Source organism: Osmia lignaria, chromosome 3, assembly GCF_051020975.1.
Source record: "Osmia lignaria lignaria isolate PbOS001 chromosome 3, iyOsmLign1, whole genome shotgun sequence".
Classification (NCBI taxonomy): Eukaryota; Metazoa; Arthropoda; class Insecta; order Hymenoptera; family Megachilidae; genus Osmia; species Osmia lignaria.
In genome coordinates this window covers 7,049,354-7,067,122 of record NC_135034.1, presented here as the reverse complement: position 1 = coordinate 7,067,122, position 17,769 = coordinate 7,049,354, and the positions used below count along the sequence as shown (strand labels likewise).

Below are 17,769 nucleotides of genomic sequence, written 5' to 3'. Positions count from 1 at the left end.
TGAAGTTTATTTTGTATTTGTTAAACTGTAAAAATGAAAAACCTCGACCGTGTGCTGATCTATATAAATCATGCGGCCAATGTAAAATTGTTAATAACTAATTAATTACTTATGAGAAATGTAAAAACCACCCTAGAAGTCGAAGAAAAACGGCTAAAGCATAGAGATACATAGTAAAATCAAACCTGTAAGGGTGATTTTTAATAAAAAATCTTTCTTTTTCCAATTTTTGGCAAATTCCAATTCTTTAAACGCTCTCGGGACCAAGTTATCCTTGGTCCGTCGAACACAGATAGGCACAACAGAGATGATATAAAATTTGATCAGAAAAAACGAATAAATATTACAAAACACTTAAAGTTTTAGTGTGATTTATTTGATGACACAATAATTATTACTTGAATAAAGGTCGAGTGCAGCGTCGTACAGCGTATAAATACGTTACAAACGTAAAAAACCTGTAAATGCAATTGTATAATCATTATTACGTTACATGCACATCTTCGTATTCACCACGTACCACCGATCGAAATTGAAAGATCGGTTTTACAAAAACCTGTTAAACATGTACAATATGTATAGTCTGCATAGCCTGTCTCTCCTGTCGTTTTGACATGTTGCACGTAAGGGATCAATTCCTTTGCCTTCCATTTTGTATTTTTTTTTTTTACACTTTACATCATTATCAAAAAAAAAAAAAACTCGCCGGCTAGCAATTGGGTTTGTAAAACGATTCGCATCTAGTGCGCCATAGTACGTCCCACTCATGTCTCCTATTTACAATGTTACATGACCAGAATTACTCACGTATCTTATTTAATTATAAACTTTATCCGTAACATACATTTAGCGCCGTCATTGTTAAGTTGTGTATGTATGTATGTATGTGTGTGTGTGTACATTATTATTATATTAACATTCTTTAATTAAATAGAGTTTTCGTAGCAAAGTATGTATAAATAGACTATTTTCTTTTGCACGCACATTCACCATCAGTATTTACTTCGAACTGCGCTGCGTTCCTAAAGGCGAGACAAATTACACTTTATTTGAGCGTGTTACGTCCATGAGATCTGTCTAACGATTAGCTCTATTACCTGAAGATAGTGGACGAGAGGAATGACGATTTCTCGATCCCTAAAATCATGGCTCAGTTCGAAGCCCTTTTCCCGTTTTACACGACTCTTACACGATAATACTGTATATTCCATCCAAATATCTCGAGTGAAGTATCGCTGTCAAGCTACAATTTGATCGTAGAAATGTATCTGTTTAAAATAGAGTCATACTTCCATAACGGCAGCGTGAATTATTGCATCGCGTGCACCAGTTGATACACGCGTTTACGTACGTACTATCCTCCGATTACAAGAGATCTTGCGGGACGGCAGACAGGTATGCCGCGCATGCGCCGGTCGGCCCTGTACACGTGATCGCATCGACCAATAATACGTTACTGTCAAAGTCACGTGAGAGCCGAGACGGGGCGCGACCAATCAGATCGCGCTATTTCCATGGGACTTCTTGTCAACGGAAGACGGTACATTGTTCGAAAAACATCGAAGTAATCTGCTTTCGACTTAATTAAGTTTGTTTTAATTACATATCACACCGAGGTGCTTCACGCACATAAAAAATCTAGAATAAATATAGGCCAGTTGTAGGCATTGAAAAAATTCTTTTTGACATTTATCATTTTCATTTTATAATGCACATCACTCCGCCTTACGTTAGAGCAAATGGAAGGACGTATTTTATAAAGAGCATCGGTAATATCACGTACCGTTGAAAACATCACGGTTCTCGTTTAATCATTCGCCGCCCGTTTGATATACATTATTGTAAAAAGTTAAAAAAAGGAAAGATTTGTATCCTAAAGATATCCAAAATTTATTTTTGATTCTTTTTATTTCTTCTTTTTCTTTTTGTCACGTTTTTATACTCCCTTTTTACGCCTTGAATAGTATAAACTGTATTTGAAACTGCTTGTTACAAACTGGCCCGATGCACATGATCGTCTTTCTAAACTACTGCCTTCTTTTCATCGCTGGCAGTAAATTAAAGCGCTGATTCTACGCCCCTTGACGAAGACGTTGATGTACTTAAATCTTCAGAGTGTCGAGTGTGCGACGAGTCGAGGGAGGTAACCGAGTCACTGTCGTTACTGTGAGGACTCGAATAATTGGCTGCTTCCTGTAACCTCATCAACATGTTTAGCTGCAACAGTTAATGCGAATTAATTACCATATTGTGAGATTCATATAAATGTATGTGTTATTTGCAACAAGAAATAAATCCTTCTAAGACTGATAAAGTGTATAAAAATAAATTAAAATTCTCCATGGTCTATCATCTGGAGGATTAATGTAACTTTGTACTTCATATTATTTCCATTTTCTAAATTTTACACTACTCCTTTAAAAATTACTGCTCCGACATTATAAAACTCTTTCGTCTGAAAATTATCATTTAATTTTAAGTTTCTTGTATATGTTTTGGCTTTCTCCATGATTCGCCGTCCGAGGGTTAAAATGCTTATTAGTAAGAACGAATTGCAAGTGCAATTAGTAGCAATGGTAACAGTTATAAAAGAAATGAATTATAGTAGAAAGAGATATTCACCAGTGGATCTCCTTCGGTATCGCTGTGCGTACTGCCAAGGCTTTTAACACTGGACGCGCCGACCCCGGAAGCATGTCCCGAAGTAACGACGTCATAGCCAACGTCTTCGGGTCGTAAACGAAGAAGAGCATCGCTGCCTCCATGGACCGCGTGCGTAGAAATCCATGGATAGCTCGAAGTGATAAATTGCGCTGGATCTTCCCAAGAGGAATCACCGTTTCCATTTCCACTCACACGTCTGCCGTAAAGTGTTAATCCTTCTCTGACAGCTTCCACCAGATATGGTATTACCGAGTAGTTCCAAAGGTCCGTGAACCATACTTGAGAACCCGTTACTTCCATCGGACAAGACAGAAATAGACGTGGACCTGAAAAATCGAGCGTTCAGTATCGATGCTCGTAAAAAAACATGAACGAAATAAAAAGAATCGATGGGTTTACCTATAGTCACGTCGGAGCTGCTGTGAGTTTCTAGGAACTTGTTGAGATGTAACCAGACCCGTGGTAACCATTCGACGACCGCCGCCATTTCTGCATTCCTGGCACCACCGCACTCTCGTAACTCGTGTTCCAATAATTTTCGTCTAAGATAGCGGCCCAAGAATCCTTTAACTGGTTCCATGTGATTGGCGCACAGCACCCACCTAAGAAAAGATCATCAGTTTTATTAAAGAAAATTAATTTCTACCTGTTACATCAAAAATAAGCAACGCATGCCTAAAGTTATGATGTAACTGAAGATTTGTCGTGCTACAAGTGGCCTGGCTCATGGTTCCGATGATGGCTGGACAAGACGAGTGTCTGGTACCCAGAAGACCGCTGAACAACTCTCCCAAGGACGCGGCATGTTGCAGATTCTCAAGAATGATCACCCTCGGTAGTTCATCGGCTGCATTCGAGTCGCATCTCTCCGCGATGTGAGCGAGATACTGTCTCAATTCCTTGCTGGATTTGTGATCAACGTTGAACGTAGCCACCGCGGTAGCATCCTTCGTATCGTTGTCTGCATCTACCAAGGCATGAGCCAATTTTCCGGCTAGATAGCTCTTACCGGTACCACTCGGGCCGCATAGAATAACCCGACGATGCTCGGTGAGCAGAGATATCAATCGCTGCACAATGGACCGCGGTATTAGAGTGTCCACGGCGAGCCAAGAGTAACCGGAAAGCACCAAATAAATGGTTTTCACGTGGCCAATCAGATAGCCGCAAGGAAGGAGTTCTGGATGCTGAGAGTCCGTCGTGCATCTGAAATATCAATGGCACATTTTCATGAACATTATACAGAAAATCTTCGTTGCAATAATAATTTCAACAAATTTAAGTACTTGGACGCTTCTCCAAGATGATAAGCGGCAACGCATTCAACGCCTAGACCCAAATTCGTCACAGGATCGACTCTGGAAACGTATTCCTTGAAGCAACGTCGTACAGTGGAATCAAGAGAGTCCCATGTCGTTTTATTGCTGATGCAGACGTTCGCAATGACACAGTGAGGAGGTTCACCCATGCTACCATCCGAGGTACTTCCAGTTACAAGATTGTAATTGAAATTTTTCTCGCTGCCTAGATAAATAGCCACGTTGATCCTTTTCCCGTCCGTGTCCTGCTCCAAGGTTGGCTCTCCCACGGTGGAGGTGTTGCTCGCTACCACTGTATGCTCTGGTACGTTCAAGTCTTCCAGCTGGTCCGCGGTTGTACCGGTGTCACCGTTCGAAAGCGCAGCCACGGTGGATGCCACTTCCGTCATGCTGAATCGCCTGTCCGGATCACTAGGCAACGACGACTGGGAGGATGTTAAGGATTTTGATGTCACTAATCTTTGCAAACGCTCGTTGTTTTGCTTCAAATTCAGCATCTCGTTCTGCGAACAGAAATTAGTCATTTTAATTAGTAAAATTTAGTAATTTCAAATTAATAATTAATGAGATACATTTGAAAATTCATTGTTCATTCACTATAAAATAATAATACACACCCTCATTTTAATAACGGTGTCCTTTAAGGATTCCAACTGGTGCGCCGACGATAGAGCTTCAAGCCTGATATCTGTTAACACGAGATCCTTTTCCCTGAGTTGTTTCTTCAATTCAACCACGTCTTCGTCTTCTTTCTTATACAATGCAGAGCTACTCTTGCTTCCAGTCAATGGATTCTCAACTTCCGGTGATTTTTGTCCATTGCTTCTGGCACTTTGGCCCCTGGACGAATCATGCTTAGCGGCAGTCGGTAGCCTCGGGCTGTTAGGGGCGCTAAGCTCACCGCCAGTGGTTTCTTTGCAATCTTCAGCGTCGGAAACTGAGCCGTGCCGGTTTTTTCGCGACCTTGAGAAAGCCTTCGAGAAAGAGCTACGAAGCCAGCCCTTTTTCTTCTGATGGCTGCTCGCCGAACAAGCACTGCTCAACGAGTTCAGTGATGTGACACTATCCGCGGACAGCTGCCTCGCCATCGAAGCACCCTGGTGATTACTGTTCCCGGTACAGCCAGTCGTCCCGGAATCAGAATCGCCGAGAGTGTGACGGCGACCGTTGTTCGCGGACGGTCCGTTGTTCAGGCCGGCTTCAGCGCTCTGTTTTCGAAGCCTTTCGATCGTTTCCCTTAGCTCCTGAAGCTCGGAGTCCTGAAAATCAAAAGGAAATTATGTAATCTCTATTCCAGCGCGAGTTTAGGTTTTCAGTTTCCTTTCAGGTAATTCGTGGATAACGAATATCTTGATTACTGTGTAGAGAGGCGAAGTTAATGCGACGGTATAAAGATGGGTAATATAGTGCGTGGCAAGTAGCGTGTGGCAATACAGCAGGCGAAAATAACAGTGCGCGGCAATATAAGGCGAGGGAATACAACGCATGGCAATATAGCGCGGGATAACACAGCGCGTTAATAGAAATACAACGCGCAACAAATACGATTCTGGAAGTTAGGAAAGTCTTCACATTTTAAAGATCGGAATCCTGAAAATCATTCAAAAATATTGCCAGTTTCTCCTTTTAAGTAACTACAGGGTTTGAATTTGGTTTTTATCGAATAACTCGAGGTTAATGGGTGCCCTTATGCGAGTTAAGAAAGCTGTGAATAATTGCTTGTATCATTAACGACTATATACTCGGTGATTTATCTTACAAGACGGTAAAAACTAGCTCGGCGAAACTTTTTCTTTCCTTATATACGAGTGGAGATGCAATCATAATGATAGCAAGCAAACAGCAGTTTTGCTGGGCAAAAATAAGTGGAATAAATTGATTTCGTTCGAGGTCTTGTTTTTAAAGAACTTAATACTTTGCGGGGTTGTACGATTCATTAGACCTTTACATCCCGTAATTTGTAAGAGACTATTGAAAGGACTGCGTTTAAGAACTTCTGTGATTTATGCAGCAGAATTATCAATTTTCATAAATTAGAAAAATATACAATTTGTAAAACATATTTTAAACATCTTATTGTTAATATTTAAGGTTTGATTAATTTTCAAAGTTCAAGGGTTAAAATGGAACAATTGATTTTCTTTATTTAGTTGAATCATAATAAACTAGTATCTTTTTTTGGAACAAAATAGCCTTTAAGAAAAAAAAAATAAAATACTGGAAAAATTCTATTTACTTTGGAAAATAGATAACTTATTGTTAGATTTATTTAATATTTGACGGTTCAAATTTTGTTTCAGAAATGGTATATGGTATGTATTTGATTATCACAATCGTTTATAAATTAAAATTGATAAAAAAAAAATTCGGTATTCACACTGTTTCCGTTCAAAAAAGTGTTCTAGTCAATTAAAATAAATTCCCCAAAATAAGGCGTTTGTTAAACTTCTCAGGGTGACTTAATTTTACAAATTTCTTTGAAAGTTTGAAAATTTTGACTCTGTATGCTTGGTATATAATTTCAATCAGAGTACACATGGCTATAGTGCAATCTCATAAGTGAAAATGAAAGAAAGTAAGACAGTGAAGATCAATTTATCATTTCACCATAACTAATCCAGTACTTATGTTATGTGCTGAGTAAGTCTCTCGTTTCTCCTGTTTACAAATATACACGGGCAAAAATAGCAATAGCTTTAAAAACGATGAATCATGTTCGAATTTAGTGACGTAGGTATATAAACCTATTATTCAAATTAGATTTTCTTTCTTGAAAGGGAATTTTGTATCTTTGATTCATTTTATAACAAAATGCTATTTTACTCTTTCCCTCCATAATACAATATATACTATACCCAGGATCGGATTAAGATTTCTGGGGCCCTGGAGCTATCGAACCCTCGAGGGCCTCTGGTTGAAAACCTTGGTTCAAAAATTAAAAATTATTCTAAATAAAATAAAAATTCAATAGTAAAGAAAAAGGTCAATGGTAAAGAAAATTTAATTCAATATTTTCTGACAATGCCTATTAATTCTTAAATTATTTCCTCTAACCTTCAATAAAATCTCGAAAAAATCCTGAAAATTTCGCCTCTACCGAAATTAATCCACGAAACATTCCCAAAAGGCAAGGTTCCATCGAATCATCTCCCATCGAAGAATTCATTTCTATGAACAGGACAAGGTTCCTTAGTATGACAACAGGCACAATTATCCGAATCACTGATCACAGAGTCGCTGCTCCACGACTCTGCCATACTGAACAACTGTTTCATAGTCATCGAATCCTTCTTAAGTCCATCAGACTTTTTATCCCGATTATTTAATTTTCTCTTGAAACGTCCACCAATGGACGAACGACCCGATCCGTCGGCATTCGATTTATCATCGTTCTCTTTCACGATTTCGGAACGAAGTTTCTGCCGGGGTCTCGTCCTATTAGATATGCTCCTTAATCCTCGTCCTAATTTCGCATGGAAATTACTCAGCCTTTCTATGGTAGCTGTACGTTGGGCCTTTCGTTCCTGTTTCCCATCCTGACGTCTTTTCACCCCTTTACCATCCACGTTACGCTGTCTCTTAACATCTTTTCTCGATTTATTATCCTCTTCGTTCGATCTCTTCGCTGATTTCACGCTGGACAAAGCGGAGGCCTTCGAGGAGGTGGAATTCGAGTCGACTGAGAAACTGTCCAAATCTGGTATCCGAAGACCGAGGGACCTCGCGTCTTCTGCAGAGACGGGGATCATCAGTGTACCGTTTAGTAATTGAATTTCGTTATCGGGAAAGGTGGACAATAGCTGCTTGATTTTCAAGTCACCTGGTCGATCGAGTCTTCGGGCACGATGGGATGCTGGTGGCAGCAGACGATCCACTGTCTTGTCCGAGCTCTGATTCGTCTGCATCGTCTGACAATTGTTCCAGTTTTCCAGTTTGGTTTTCAGAGGAAGGTTATACCAACGAGGTTAGATAATAGACGAAAGAATAACAGGGAGATATCCATGGTTTCTCCAGCAGTGTACGGGAAGAGACATTTTCGGACAGCAGAGAATAAGATTTAGGTAGGGTGTGTTTTTATATTAGAATTTTTGTTGTTACATTTGAGGTTTCATACTGAAATTGTCTGCGTTCGTTGCGAAACGAGATTCGAGTTCGATGGATGCGATATTATTTTTGGAGAAAATGAAACTGGTTGGCGATGGAATATAGCGAAGGACGATACTTTGGGACGATAGGTATGACGATGATAACGATTATTTTATCAATTGGACCTAGTATGATTTTTTAAAAATAAAACTTTAATTCAAGTTATAATATTAAAAAAAGAAGAAATATATGTTTACTAGCAAATGATCGTCATTTTTAATATTTAATAAAATGAATTTGAACACAAAATATCCTAAAACACCGAGTATAATTGTAATGACCCTCGGTAATAGTTCTGACAATTAAAATTGAATTTAAATATGTAAATACCTATTCTACATAGCTCTACTGTACTTACTTTCTTTTCGGCTGTTGCAGTAAGCTGTTGCAGACGTTGTGTCATGTTGGACAGTGATTGCTCGAAAGCAGATACCACATGCGCCTGTAACAGAAAAGAGAACGAAGAAAGTTAGAAACGATGAAGATGTTTCGAATCAATTATATGATATATTAACTTGTCATCCGAGTGAAAGACGTACAGAACCTAATGATGCATTTACCGAAAGATTTCAGCTTTTAATTGCATCGTTGCATTTTAATTAAGAGAAAAGTGCATTGTATTAACACGTGTTGCATACGAGATATATTAAATTCTTCCTTTATGGGAAAAGAGGTCTTGTTACAGTCTCGAGGACGGTTCAAGCACGAATGAATTCAAATGTTTGGGCTAAGTGATTATCCCTGCATCAAGCGCAATGCCAAATCTGCCGATTTCGCCGGTAGCCCGTTGGTCCCGGAAGGATTTCTCTTTCCATGCACCCATTGACCTTCGTGAACTCAGGAGCCCGCTCCTGGCGAGATCGGAAACGGCCTCAGGTCGACACCTGCGTCAACCCTATCACGCGGGGGCGTAACGGCTACAGAAAATTCTAAGGTTTTCCGCGCACGCTGAGCTACACCGTTGAAAGTTGGCACACTTATTGTCTTTTATCGGTTCATCCCCATAAATGATCAAACAGAAATGATTAAAGCAAGAAAGGTGGAAAAATGGCACCATCGTAAATTCCACATTTTATGACTTACACAACACCACCCTACATTAAGTTGTACAAATCAAGCAAAATAAACTTTTATTACAATTAAATTCAACAAAACACCCCTAGCTGTGCAAATCGAACAAAATATCTTTTTCCAAACAAAATTCAACCAATTAAATTTCGTTCACGTGTTACACTTGGTATCAGGGATAAATTAGATTGAATTTTCTATAATTATCCATACTTTAATTAGGTGGATGATACTAAGGAAGAATCATGATATATTTTATCAAAAAGCTCTCGAGAACAGAGCATGGAAGCCGGATAACGTCAATCATGGCCATCTAATTTTCGTTGCTCTGCTGTGGTGAAACGATAATTTAGATCTTTTTTACTTCCTCTGGAGTGGCCATGCGTAGCACTGATTGAAACAGTGATTTTGACGAAAATAGAAAGGATCACAGATTTAACTACATTACTGGTTGCAATGGATCTTCTCAACCATAAGTACTTATGATAGTAGAATAAATTGCTGGGATCTGTTGATCTTAAAATTTCTATCATTTATTGTGATAAAAAGAGATAGCAAATGAGGCTTGATAAATATAAATAAATCGTGGAAAATTGTCTATTAAGTAGGATCGTTGTCAAATTATTAAAAATAATGCATCTTCTAGGGGTAAGTTAAAACTTTAAATAATGTTATCTAATAGTAGAATATAGAAAAGTAAGGGTATAATATTAAATAGAAAGCTATCACTTTTTACTGAACTAAAATGAATTACTTTCCAGTGTTTCAAATTTAAATTACAAGTTAGTATTCTCTCTGTCATAAATGACAATAGTCACGTTGAATATAATAACTTTATATTATCATAATTCCAGATGAAATTAGTTTTCAGCTACATAAAAATCTTGTGTCCTATCGTTGTACGACCTCTTTCTCATCATCATTCATTCAAATCTATCATGTATCTCTGGCAAAGGAAACACCGTCGAATGAGAGTCCAACTTCAAGAGGACGTAGGCGAGCTGACCCACAATACGACCCACACGTCGGTCGTTGAATTTTTCTTTTCGCTTTTCGTAAGAACCACGAGAATAATAATAAGGGAACGAAACTACGAGTAGAAAGGAAAAATTCCATATGTCTCGGCATATGTATTCTTCTGTCATTTCTACACCATGGATTGAATTCTGAAGGGACTATGGGAGTCCATGGATTATAACTCAAAAATTGAAATCGTGAATGTAATAACAAAAAAAAAATCTTTAAGAATTTAAAGAAATTTATTTATTTTTATTCAAAATTGTTTCATTTTATCATCGAATTCCGAATAGAAAGAAGAATATTATTTCAACAATTCAATTGGCAACGAGATCCAGGTGCTACCGTATTTTCTGTACAGAAGTTTGCCGACAAACGAAGGGAGGAAGAAAGGTTAAAGGATGCGTGGGTGAGCCAGGTTTCCACGCGTAATACCAGAGAAATTATTCCGCTTGTAAAGCGGCAAACGATAATTTCCTTCAACCTATCTCAGGACTCCCTGATTGTCGTAGCTTTTCGCTTCGCATCCGTAAGGACACGGAATGAACCTTCGCGCTTGGTAACGATGATTGCAGGTCGTGGTACATGCTAGCCTTCCCCCCTTTTGTCGGAATGTCAACCTGAAATCGCATTGTTCGTGTCGGTGCTCGAGGTTCACTGACTTTCAATGCGATGCTAAAATACTTACTTCTTCAAACACCCCATTCAATTGCAATATACCGGGTTCATGGTCGTCTCATTCAGAAGCATACATATGCTGTTTTTAACCCTAGGACAACGGACCATGGAGAAGAGCCCCAATTTTAATTTTAATTTCTACTGAATATTATTTTCATTTTCTACATTTTACACATTTTACCATATTAATTAAATATAATTAGGCAGATTTGCATACATCAGAAAAAAATAATAAATTTAAAAAAAATAAATATAAAATTAATTTTTTATTTAATTATGGAATGATAATTAGAATATGTAATTAATTTATTATTTTACTTGTGAGCTGCATTTCCTTCTGAATTTTCTTCTTAATACCCTGAAGGAAAACATTCAGGATAAGTTCTACGTTTATCACATAGATAAAAGAAAAAAAAAAAAAAATGTTAAAGAGGGAATCCAGTAAATCCCTGGAAAGATGTCGGTCGATCGTAAATATGCGGATGCGCTCCCACGCGTGACTCTAATGCGATTGCTATACTGCTTCACCTACCACCGAATGTGTCGAGTGTATCCGTAGAAATCCATTTCTTTATTATGCCATACGTACGCGATATGCTCGTAAACGTGGCCCACCTACATACAGACTTTACTCTACCTTCTAACGTGTACCTTGAAACGTCCCTTTTGGGCCTACCGCTAAATGATTAGGTGATCTCGTAATTTTCAACCTCATTTCCTATGCTACATTTAATTTCTTTTATTTATATGCAGATAAAAATATAAAGCTAAGAAACAGGGTTATTTAATTACTTAATATTAGAGTTATTTTAGCTGATTTTTATGCAGAATATTAAACAGTGTAAAATTTAGAAAATGTAGAATTTACGGTAGAATTTAAATATTCAATAAAAAATACAAAATGATAATATAATTAATTAAAAACCAAATAGTACACAAGGAAAATTCAATGGAGTAACACATATAATTTTTATTTATTTAATTTTGAGTGTAATTAAATATTTTTGATAATTTATCTAAAAAAGCAAGCTATGTGTATTAACTCTATCAAAATCACATATGTACACTGATCTACCGCAACGAATTCCAACTGTCCATTCACATTACATAAATAAACCGTCCCGATAAGGATTAAGCTTCCTACAAGCACTAAATGTCACTATCCAGATCTAATCCGACGACATTGAGAGAAGTATTAATGCGTAACAAATTCTTTGAAATCTAAATAAAACGTTTAAAGCACGGTATAGTGTCTAAGAAAGACGGTGAATTAACATAGCCGAGGATAAATTTCTAGTCGGACCGGTTAAAGTGACAAGTGTAGCACGATGACATCGTCAAGCACTTTAATGTGCTTCATTCGCGATCTCGAAAACTCCTACGGTTTTAATAAACGTCCCACGATCGATCGTCGATTCCGCTGTTAGCGATTTACGAGAGCTTATGTTCGAGCAGCAGCAACACCCACGCGATAGACGCATCTAGCACCGATAAATGAGGTGGGTGGGCCAGCGTCTCGATCGATTTGGTAAGCAGCAAAATTTTTAGTTGTTTTTGTTTTCCTGCTGATCCTTTAACACCCTTACATTCGTAAGCAATCTGGATCGAACGATTTTTCGAAAATTTTGTAATGCTACTTGCGAAAGTTTAATATTATTTTGTGAAACTGATGTACATTAAGTACCCATAATACACTCTTTAATGATGGGGCTATTTTTAAGGAATACATATATTGTTAAGTGAATTCGTCATTATATGAACACTATACAATGATAATACAAAGTATTTTTTTAAGTTGTAAAATGAAATGCCAGAGGTTTGAGAGTATCCAAGTTTCTACATTCATATTTTTGAATTTTTACTAAATTATTTGCACGTTTCCATTTGTTACATTTCACGTATTTTGCTGTGTTCTATTGTGTATGGTGAAGCAACTGCTAACAAGGTAGTAATATTTAATATACTTCATTGTATCCTATTGTGTATTGTGAAGCAACTACTAACAAGGTAGCTCTCTTCTTGTTGAGAGGATGAAAAATATGATTAAAAAAGAACAAGTCTATAGGCAATACCAAGAACATCATAAACCTTCATTTATTAAATGTTAAATTTAAGATGATGAGGTTCATTTTTCAGAAAGATATGAAAAATTGAGTGTTATAACAGAAAATTATTTTGACATATTATATCAAAATATAATCATCACTGTTTCATACTGATTGGATTAATTATAAAATTATATTAGTACGAAAACAATTAATTCAAGTTTCTTCATATCTTTTCTTTTTTATTGCTTTTATAGAAAAATTACTATCTTAAAAAATGGTAATTTATCGATGTAGAAATGTTGACCGGATTTTATTCAGCTTCCCACCGTCTCGTCTTCCCCGATATAATACACCCTGCGAACGAGCCTACTCGTAGATCATCTTTCGCCACTCTCTTCTGCGGTTTTATTTCAATTTCGATCCATAGAACGAGTGTCGCGTGCTTTTCCTCTTAATTGTACCGAATAAATCAACACTAGCTACTAATCAGAATTCATTGCGTAGGATTCTCCTCTAACGCTCGAGAAAAAAAGATAGTTGTATCGAGAAACCAGACGCAGGATGATATCGTTATCGGTTCTTTCGAGAGTAAAATTCTGTGCCTAGATCGTTCTATTTTTATTATCTCTTCTTGTAGGATGAAATATTAATTTTGTAACACGCGTACTTTGAATGTATAATATAGACACTGAAATTATACTGAGTTTACGTGATGAAACATAATCAATTAACATTTTTATAATTTTTGACTTCTGCAGATATAAATTTTGGTTTGTATTCAACGAGAAATTATTAACAGAATTAATTTCATTTAAAATTACTAATTTTGATAAAATAGGAAATAATAACATAAAATATAAAAATACAATTAATATTCAGTAATTAATATGAATTAATTAAATATGTATAGAGGAATAAGGTGTGAGTTTAAAATTGCATAGTGTTTATGGGAAGTTAATAATCACATTGTAAGTATGAATCACCATACAGAAACATTTTCTTCTCTAATAATAGCCAGTCCACACAAAGTGAATATTAATTCGATGAAAAACACTCGCTATTCGCGTACATCCTTCCACAGGAGTTATGCACCCCCTATGCATCTGAATGCACTTGAATGCAGAAACCTTTCGTACAAATCTTCAGGTAATTGTTAACGAATACATGAGTCACATGCAAGTGTATGTTGTAATTGGTAATTGCAACGGTTCTAATTGAAAATAAAATCTATACGTGTACAAGAAATGAACCGGAATTTCTCGATTTGCGATTAATATCTTACAGCATATTAGGCGAAAAATTTTAAATTAATATTCAACGATGTAACAAGAAACTTCAAGCTTAATTACAACGCTAATAAAATTTCTCTCCTCTAGCTAATTATATGGTTAACCAGTATAAGATCATTGCAGGATCTTGTTACGAACATTTTATCACGTGAAAGTTTTCTTTTTCTTATTGCATTGATAGAAAAATATTTTTATTCTGATGCTAATTTTCTTAATTGAATTCTTAGTATTTAAGCAAATGAAAATAAAAAATTTTCTTCAACTAATTCTGTTTATAGAATCTTTGAAGCTAAACAAGTCGCCCGAAATGCACTTGCAAAAACTTGTAAACGTACACCACGAAGACAAAAGAAAAGAGTTTGGATATATCTCGTTGTACGTCGGCCTTAATGAAGGGTCAAGCGAGTCGAAATAAAGCTACAAGACTAAAAACTGGACCGGAAATGTAACAAAAACGTACATATGAACGATGCGCGTAAAACGCATCGTTCTGCACAGTGACGTGCCTTGTTTCTTCTATAGTAAAAAGTGCTGCAACGTTGGTGTTGCATCGAGAATTTCTATATTGCTGAAGGTAGATATATTGGCATAAATACAGAAGTTCGCGTTTTAATCTATTTCGATAAGAATTTTTATAGGGAATATACCGAGTGTCACGTTTGAAAAATTAAAATTCTATCTGAAAACTATATTAAAATAGATAATTATAGCAAGACATATCGAAGCTCTAATTATTTAGAATAGGAATAGTTAATTTTCAAATTTCCTATTTGCTACCTTACAGTATTAGCATAATAGAAACGCTATTCAAAATAATATTTTTATTATTTGTTGTTTAATTATTAAAGTATATCTAATTTACAATGCCGGTCACTGGTGAACCCATGCGATATTGAAGATGTTAAATATCCAGAAACATTCTAAGACATCCAAGCAATGTTGTATAATTCAATTAGACGTTAATGCAGTTTTTGGGTCAGTTTCTACCAATACAGGAAATATCGAAGGATGCAAGTAACTGTTGCACACGTGGCCTCGCGGAAGAGTTTCGCGTGTCATAAATCTGTGCCGTGATCGTTTGTACAGGTTCACTTGCAGCTAAAATTCCGCTGTTATTTCAGCGGGAAACATATATAAATTATTACTTTGGAATAGAACTGAGGAAGAAAAATGAAAGCACTCTGAATTCACTTGGAACATGGGATAAGGAAAGAGCGCCGCGAGCAATGACCCATGAAAAGATATGTGGTTCTACAGATTATTACGGCCAATTTTCTATAATTAATTTAATAGAATGTACGATTTCTTCAATTCTTATCTTCGTATTTATTAAATTCTTTAATGAAAGAAATTTCTCTTCTCTGCATCCAAACGTTAAACCTTTTAAAATTATTTTAATTTTTCATGTACAACTATCTGTAATAAAATTATTTATAAAAATCCCGATTGTTACTATAATATACAAAACGTCAAATTGGTAAATATGAAATTTTCAAATATTACAAAAATATTCGGACAGCGAACCATGGAAATAGCCCAATTTTAATATAATTTTTTCATATTATCTTTGAAGTCGGTGTACAATTTCTAATTAGTGAAAAATTTGAAAATTAAAAATAGTATAAATAAAGAAGAACTGTAGCTTTCTCCGTGATTCGTCATCCAAGAGTTAATAGCAGCATTCAAGATTTATAACTTCAGCGTAAGAAAAAAAAGTATTGCGTTAAAAAGTGATTTTTCCGCGTTGGATGATTCAGTGCAGCAGAAAAACTAAGCAAAAAAAAAAAGAGATTGAATGAATGAATGGTACTTTCCTTTCCGTACGAGTGCCTCGGAGGGAATACGAGACCAGATAACGTGCAATGTGAACACAGCATAATCTTTGAAGCGTTACGAGGCAAGCTAACTGGGCTAACAGTTCCCAGGCCGCAGAAGAACGATCCTACGTCGCGAAACAGTATACCCGAGTGCATAAGTGTGCGAAAGTGTAGGTGGATATCGGGGCAGATGTGGAAGACTCAGCTAAAGATACGTAGATTTTTTTCGTACGGTTCGTTCCATGAATCTTTGAGCGATGATTTTTTCTAAAAAGAACGCCTTAACCCTTGTTTTCCTCCCTTCGCAATTGTTTTGAAAGATGGTTTAGTTGAAGACCAAAAGGGAATCATTAATACCGTTTCTCAAAAAATGATTATTCAGGTATAATAATATTATTATTTTTGAATATATTTAATACTTTGTTCATTTCTAATTAATTTTCTAATTAAATTATAAGACAATGGGAATTTCAAAAATATTTTAAAAATTTAATAGAAGACTAAGGAAAACTACAACCACGAATTATTTCACAAATTATTTCAGAAATATTTTATCTTTCGTTGACTGAACAAATTATCTCACAAGGATCGTCTTATCATAAATTACCATCCTTCCTTTTCGTACACTACAAACAAAAGCAATTGAATGCAGATTCAGAGTTTCCATCAAACTGCCCTGCAGTTTATTGTCAAGTCGCCACGTTTATCACTGTCACCCTATAAAAAGGGACATAATAACAATGTAAATTTCCTTGATTGTCTTCCAGCAAGTCAATGTATGCTATTCGAAAGACGTTTTGCACGAGGATCGGCATGTAGGTCAAATGTGAAATGGACCTCGATAATGAGAGTTATTCGACCTTTTTTCATACAGAGGTATGTACACTTAGAATTTATACACATGGCATATAATAAATGTGTTTAGACTGCTTACCACTTCATTATCAACATCTAAGAATATTATATAATACAAATTTCATTTTGGAAACCTGTTTATATTTTTCAAAGATATAATGAAAAGCTGAAAACTTTTGTTTTCAAATTTTATTAAAATAACTCAACACTTTAGCTCAATAAATTTTGTTTCATACCTTATTAATAATTCTAATTTCTTTTTATTTTTGTAAATTTCTAACAATTTTTCTGATATTTCTAAAGATATTTCAGTATTTGTTAAAAAATATTTTTAATTTCTTAATAGACATTTTTAATAACCCCTTCCCTTAGTTGCGCTGTGGTACCATTTTCTCTAAGGAAGTCTACTTTGCTCGATACTGTACGTGATGTTAAGAAAATCTTACATTTCCTGCAACTAAACGAATAGTTTGCCTAAGTCTACAAAAAAGGTACCTTTACCATTTACTTTCGACGGTAGGCGAGCGTAATTCCCATACACCCGACGGGGTAATAACACGTTTCCTTGAATGCGTTTTATCAAGTGGAAAAAAGGGATATCTGATGGCGCAACGAGCACCGAATTCTTTTTCTTATTTCCAAATTACGTGGAAGCTTCTTGTTTGTTCCAACTGCAGTGTTGTCTAACGTAATTCGAACGCGTGCAATGCATTCGTTAATACGATTAATTTTTCTTTCCACGTATGACCTTCCCTGTTAATCCGACCATGCACGTGCACTTGCACTTATGTATGCACCCGTTGTGCGAGACAATGACTTCACTATTTCTATTTGTCAGGAATTAAACGTTTTCGGAGCTTTTGTAGTA

At 36.2% G+C, this 17,769-nt stretch overlaps 2 protein-coding genes across 14 annotated transcripts in view; both read right to left on the bottom strand.

Moving 5' to 3' along the window:
• Window positions 1-688: 688 nt before the first annotated feature.
• sick (sickie) overlaps window positions 689-17,769 on the bottom strand; it is a 181,638-nt gene continuing 164,557 nt past the window's right edge. For 12 of the 13 annotated variants that reach the window (XM_034326691.2, XM_076693414.1, XM_076693410.1 and 9 more), the window contains 7 exons: window positions 8,488-8,571; window positions 4,601-5,242; window positions 3,951-4,486; window positions 3,340-3,870; window positions 3,064-3,266; window positions 2,623-2,990; window positions 689-2,217 (listed from right to left, as the gene is read on the bottom strand). In XM_034326691.2, the coding sequence (XP_034182582.2) occupies window positions 2,059-2,217; window positions 2,623-2,990; window positions 3,064-3,266; window positions 3,340-3,870; window positions 3,951-4,486; window positions 4,601-5,242; window positions 8,488-8,571 (2,523 nt within the window). In that variant the 3' untranslated portion in view covers window positions 689-2,058. The remainder of the gene's footprint in view (window positions 2,218-2,622; window positions 2,991-3,063; window positions 3,267-3,339; window positions 3,871-3,950; window positions 4,487-4,600; window positions 5,243-8,487; window positions 8,572-17,769) is intronic. The other variant, XR_013065268.1, reaches the window with a different exon arrangement.
• LOC143308268 (uncharacterized) lies at window positions 5,249-8,481 on the bottom strand. The gene is made up of 2 exons (XM_076693416.1): window positions 7,038-8,481; window positions 5,249-6,905 (listed from the first exon to the last, which is right to left on the bottom strand). The coding sequence occupies exon 1, from the start codon at window positions 7,886-7,888 to the stop codon at window positions 7,127-7,129; it is 762 nt and encodes a 253-aa protein (XP_076549531.1). The 5' UTR covers window positions 7,889-8,481; the 3' UTR covers window positions 5,249-6,905; window positions 7,038-7,126.